Source organism: Lutjanus erythropterus, chromosome 4, assembly GCF_056507025.1.
Source record: "Lutjanus erythropterus isolate fLutEry1 chromosome 4, fLutEry1.hap2, whole genome shotgun sequence".
In the NCBI taxonomy this organism is placed as follows: domain Eukaryota; kingdom Metazoa; phylum Chordata; class Actinopteri; order Lutjaniformes; family Lutjanidae; genus Lutjanus; species Lutjanus erythropterus.
The window spans coordinates 35,514,458-35,520,457 of record NC_139320.1 but is presented as its reverse complement, the minus strand read 5'-3'; the positions used below and the strand labels follow the sequence as shown (position 1 = coordinate 35,520,457).

The following is a 6,000-nucleotide window of genomic DNA, read 5'->3' as shown; positions in this document are numbered from 1 at the left end:
CGCTGATGGAGAGAAATGTGACTTCCTTGCTGGTTCCCAGCAATCACAACCGCACCAACACCACTTGTTCTCGTGACAACGTTCTGAAGACGGTGGTTTTTCCTGTCCTCTACTCCCTGCTCTTCCTGCTGGGGCTGTCGCTGAACGGCGTGGCTGTGTGGGTGTTTTTTCGAATACCCTCGAAGTCTCACTTCATCATTTACCTGAAGAATATTGTGGTCGCAGATGTCATCATGACCTTCACGTTCCCTTTCAAGGTTTGGTTTGACTGGTACCATTTACTTACAAGGCACGTTTTATGAAGGGTTTATAAGGTGCAATGGCTTTATTAATGGATGTTACACCATTTAACCAATAGGTTAATTATAGGTCATTCATATGAACAAGACTTTAGTTGCAAGATTGTGAAAAATCCTTCTTGCTGGTGAGTCATTCATGTTCAAGTCATTAAAGGGTAACTTTTTCCAACATGTGAGCAAGACAATTGCAGCGAGCAGTGGCGAAATGGGCTTCCCATAAGGATGACTGTAATCATTTTGGGAAATTGCAAACTGTCAGTGTACGTCCAAAGTACCGTCTAACGGTACTTGTTTTTACCACGTCTGACAATATTATAGAAAGGATCCCTTCCGAAATAGGCCTTTTTGTTAAAAAGATCAGCTTTGTCTAAGTAGAAACAGTTCAAGCCACCAGACTCCATGCACAGAAAAACTAATTTTATCATCATAAAACACAGTTCAATCAAACTCAACAGACACAAAATTAAACTCACCAAAACGTCTTGGTTGATCTTTCCATTGTTGAGTGAGATTCTTGTTTTCTAATAAGGCATTAATTCTGCAGTAATAAAGATTCACAACCCATTAGTAAAGGGTACTGATCATCAGTTTTGAAGTTAATAGTCATTACTCAAGGGTAGTACTTTCTCTGTTTGTGATAAACCATCAGCAACACAGCAGTTGTCATAGATAATAAGTGTTTTTGAAAATAATCCATCAAGTCAGTTGCAATTTTTAGTTTGTCCTTTATTGTCAGTGTACAGTTGCTGCACTTGCTACCTCACTGCCTCTGCTTACTTGAAGCAGGTGTGTTGCACTTCTTGCTCCTAGGAGAAATCCTGGTCTCTCGTATTGGATCTTTGTTTACACACTTACCTTGTACACATGAATTATTCAAAACATGGATATGAATTTTATCTTGTCTGCATATAATAGCATTTTGAGCACTCAGTGTAGTATAACAGGCCTATTCAATTGACAGCCCATGGGCCAAATCTGGCCCATTAAGGATTACAAAGGTGCTTTTTTTTTTTTTTAGCTTAATGTTTCTAAAAGAAAAGAAAGAATTATGGAAACGAAACAAAATGGAGAAATACAAATAAAAAGCTGCATTGGTTTACACATTTAAATTTCAGGCCAGACATTGGAAATGCGAACATCTGACCCTTTGGCACTATTTTTTTTAAAATCTTCTATGAAATAAATTGAGCAGGCCAGGCTACAAATGTTCTAATTATTTTTGGCCTTATAATTGAGCTATAATGCATTAGTAAATGATGTAATAACCAATAATAAAGTCATTTGTAACATCTTGACTCTTGATAAAGAGAGGCTGATTAGAAAGTGGCACAATGTAGGACTTAAATTTGAGTGTTTAACAGTAAACTGTTTAAAAGTGAACACTGTGTGTCCACAGGTGTTATCAGACTCCAACCTGGCCTCCACTGGTCTGCGTGTATTCGTGTGTCGAGTCTCCTCAGTGCTCTTCTACCTCACCATGTACATCAGCATCCTCTTCTTTGGCCTCATCAGCATCGACCGCTGCAGAAAGACCCTGAAGCCCTTCAGGGGGACTAACGCAGCCCGCCTGACCCGTCGCAAACTCCTCTCAGGAGCCATCTGGACCTTTCTACTGCTTCTCTGTCTGCCCAACATGATCCTGACACGGAAAACCCCGACTTCAAAGTACTTCAAGTGCAGCGACCTGAAGACAGAGGCTGGGCTGTACTGGCACGAGGTGGTAAATTATGTCTGTCAGGTGATTTTCTGGGGCAACCTGGTGACTGTCATCGTCTGCTACACCCTAATCACCAAAGAGCTCTACAGATCCTACTCCCGCACCAAGTCCCAGACCACAGGAGGGACCATATGTCAGGCACCAAGTGGGACAACTATCCGGAAACCAAACCAGGCCAAAAGAAAAATGAGCGCAAATGTCTTCCTGGTTCTGGCTGTGTTCTTTGTGTGCTTTGTGCCGTTTCACTTCGCTCGTGTGCCGTACACCCTGAGCCAGACCCGAGAGGTTTTTGACTGTGAACTCAAACTCTTCCTCTTTCAGCTGAAGGAGAGCACGCTCTTCCTCTCATCCTTAAATTCTCTGCTGGACCCGCTCATCTACTTCTTCCTTTGTAAGTCCTTCAGGACCACCTTGTTCAAGACGCTGCGGCTGCCTGCTGGTACCTGCAACTGGCTCATAGGGAGAGGGTCAGACACGGACACAGGCAGCACCCCTCTGAGAGACTCCTCTACATAAAACCACTGGATATGATAAAGACTTTCCTCCTGTGGCACCTTAATGTGCACAATTTGTTGCCAGATTAAAGCTACTACAAAGAACTTTCATATTGTATTGGTTTTGGAGGCTCCGGTGGACAAAAGTGGCTGTTTCCACTGTAATAACCACAATATATAACATCAAATATAGAATTTTTCTTCTCCTGCTTCTTTTTAACTGGCTGACAAATGACGATTGTCTGTAAAAATGTAAACAAGCTTTTTTCATCTGATTTCACAGAGAATCTGACCCAGTGGTAGCCATTAAGAATAACTATATAGAAAGAGAGAATATCTTCTCACTGATGGTCTTGTTTACTTATGTAAGTCAAATGGAGGCATCTGTATTAAATTGATTTAAAAGCTCCTTGTAGGAGTTTTAAGTAGTGTATGACTATAAATCCTGTAGGCTAAGACAGTGATCTATACTCTGTCATATTCTCTAATCAACATCTGTCCCTGACACTTTTCGATTAAATGTGTGTTATAGCACAGTGGTTTCCAAATGGTTTGCTGGGGCATGATGGTGTGCTGTGAGTCCAGGTGTATCTTGGGCATTTGTGACAACCATACATTATTATGGCAATATAAAATTATACAAAAAGCTATGAATGAGTTTTTAATCATCTACATCAGCCCTTCACATGCACTAATCTCCCAAAACAGAAGCAGACTAACTGTATACCCTGAAAAGAAAAATCCTTTAAAACCTTTTTCACCGTTTGTGCAGATGCCGGGTGGCATCAGCGGCGCCACAGGCAGCCAGGGAGAGGCTACCTGTGGTGCATATTTGCCGAAGACCTTTAGATTTTAAAAGAGAGGTTTGTGGTCAACATCAAGGAGTATAAATGAATTAAAGACACATTCAATCAGGAATCCTCAACAACGCTCTTTTCAGTTCTATTACCTCATTTTTAATTTAGTGACATGTTTGGTTTAAATGGATGTAGTGCTTCTTTGATGTAATTTTACAAGTTTCAAATAAATTCCCAAATTATTTCACTGATTAACATTTCAGTAATATGGTTGTCAAATGTTGTTTGGAATCTTTAAATGAAAATAAACATTTACAGAGTTATAACACATGTTATAGGGGTTAATTTGCACAGATATGAACACAGGTACGCCTTGAGATTTTGGCCTGCCCTTTGGTGTGCCTTGTGCACAAAAAGTTTGAAAACCACTGCTATAGCACATATTTGTGTATATTATCTTCACAACATTACCATGAAATCATGCCTTTACAAACTTGCAGGTTCAATGTTGTAACTTTGACTCACATTTTAAACTAACTTCTTTTTTATTGTCTGTGGAAAACAGACACACAGTCAGAGTCTTACCTGTAAGAGGAGGTATGAAGTGTAAACATCATTACTTCTAACTGTGCCGTTGTTTACTTGTGGGAAACTTGAAGAGCTGAGACTGGTATATTTTTTCTTTCAGTTCTCTATTCCTATAAATATCAACATGATGTTCCTCTTCTACGTTTTCATACTAATACTGAAACAAAGAAATGTGATGCACCCATTTACTAAAATAAAAATAATGAGCTATATATGGCTCAGTTGGTAGAGCGTTCGCCCCATGTACTGAGGCTGTTGGTCCTCTGCAGCGGTCGCTGGTTTGATTCCCACCTGTGACCGATTTGCTGCATGTCATTCCCCCTCTCTCTGCCCCCCTTTCCTGTCATATCTTCAGCTGTCCCTATCAAAATAAAGGCAAAAGCCCCCCCAAAATTAAATAAATAATCATGATCAGGATAGTCAAACCATATAGCAGGTAAACCGAACATGTCAGAATATTATGTCTATACATTTATGACTTATTCTTGTCCAGTTTTGCTGCTAACAGTGAGCTTCATTTATTTAAAATACCTATCCAACGACTGAAATGTTGTGAATCGACCAGTGTCACAGGAAATAAAGATGTGAAACTGTTGTTGTTCCTGTGGTGTGTCATACTGTGCTTGACACTTTTCACATATGAAAGCCCGCATGGTTCACTCAGCCATAATATCCATAATATGTAATTCAATTCACTTATAGTACAAAATGTAGCCATTAATAATATATCTCTGGGAAAGAAACCACAAATCCTGAAACCCAATATTTTAAAAATAATAATAAATAACACTGATGTCTATTCCACCATACTAACACACCAATATGTAAAAAAAACAAAAACATTATGGTTATATTACCACATCTTCTGCTATGGTCAAGTTTAACAATCTACTGTTGTAGTAAATGTGACACAAAGTAAAAGAAGATGATGATTACAAGCCACACACCCAATCTCACACCTTAACACTGTCAAGGTGGTCAAGTGACAACACCAAGCTTCTGTATTTTAACAACTAACCATATCGACACCAGTAGAAAATAAAGCAGCCTGGATTTGATGTTCAGAGACAGAGACTACTTCAGTGTATTCCCAAAACACACGGCTAACCACAATGTATGTTATTTGAATCCTTTTTCCCACCACAGCAGCTGCAGCACTCTGCATGGATTTGCATCTCTCTGGTTCAATAGTCTGACACACTTTGGTTAATTCATCTTGTGTGAGTGTTAATTCCCCAGACTACACACCGTGGAGTTAAGGAGAAAGTCATTACTGGTGAGTAACTTCAAGTTTTTTTCAGAATAGATTGAGAGGTGGTTAAAGAAATCAAAATCAAAGTTCAGACATGAACATGAAATAACTTAGGATCATCTAAGTTTTTTTAAAAGACGGTTTAGTTAAAGGTTGAATAATTAGCATGTGTCAGTCGCTGCTGCTGTTTTGGGTTTGTAAGGCGACTCAAGCACAGCAACATAATGAGAAAATAAGAAGGTACAAGCAGAGCAGGCAGCGTTTTTTGGAGGGAAATCCTGCATATTTTGTTTTTGAAGGTATAGTTCGTTCCAAAATCAAAAATACAATTTTACCCCTGGCCTGTGGTGCTGTTTATTCATCTGGATAGTTTTTGTGTGAGTAGCAAAGTTTTGGACTGTGCCGGAACTACAAAGTAGACTGCTCTTGAGCAACCAGGTCGTGACTTTTGGAAAGACACACTGGTTTTTAATTTTTCAAATTTCAGCGACCACAAGCTGAGTGCCAATTAGTCCCATTATATTGGAGAAAATGCAGATATCTTTATGGCCAATATCTCCAAAACTCTCACCAAATCGAGATGGATAAGAAAAAGAAAGATAAGATTAGAAAGAAGCTCAGATCTAATGTGCAGAAAGGACTGGAGCTCAATACCAGTCATCAAAAGTTTGGCAGATTCTGTCGTATAAAAATAATACAATCCAGTTTTTGCTGCTGTATTTATTTAGTATGGTGAAAACAAATCCAACAATTGCATAATTTCCGTCACATAGTGTCAAAAGTGGAAGTGTCAGGTTCCGCATCCAGGATGCATTCAAATGCTCTGGTGGAGCATTCAAAACCAAATCATAGC

At 39.3% G+C, this 6,000-nt stretch overlaps 1 protein-coding gene across 1 annotated transcript; it reads left to right on the top strand.

Annotated features, from left to right (window-relative positions):
- Positions 1-2,739, top strand: LOC146328795 (P2Y purinoceptor 12-like). Its single transcript, XM_084716501.1, has 2 exons — positions 1-257; positions 1,696-2,739. The coding sequence occupies exons 1-2, from the start codon at positions 6-8 to the stop codon at positions 2,530-2,532; spliced, it is 1,089 nt and encodes a 362-aa protein (XP_084572627.1). The 5' UTR covers positions 1-5; the 3' UTR covers positions 2,533-2,739.
- Positions 2,740-6,000: the final 3,261 nt, after the last annotated feature.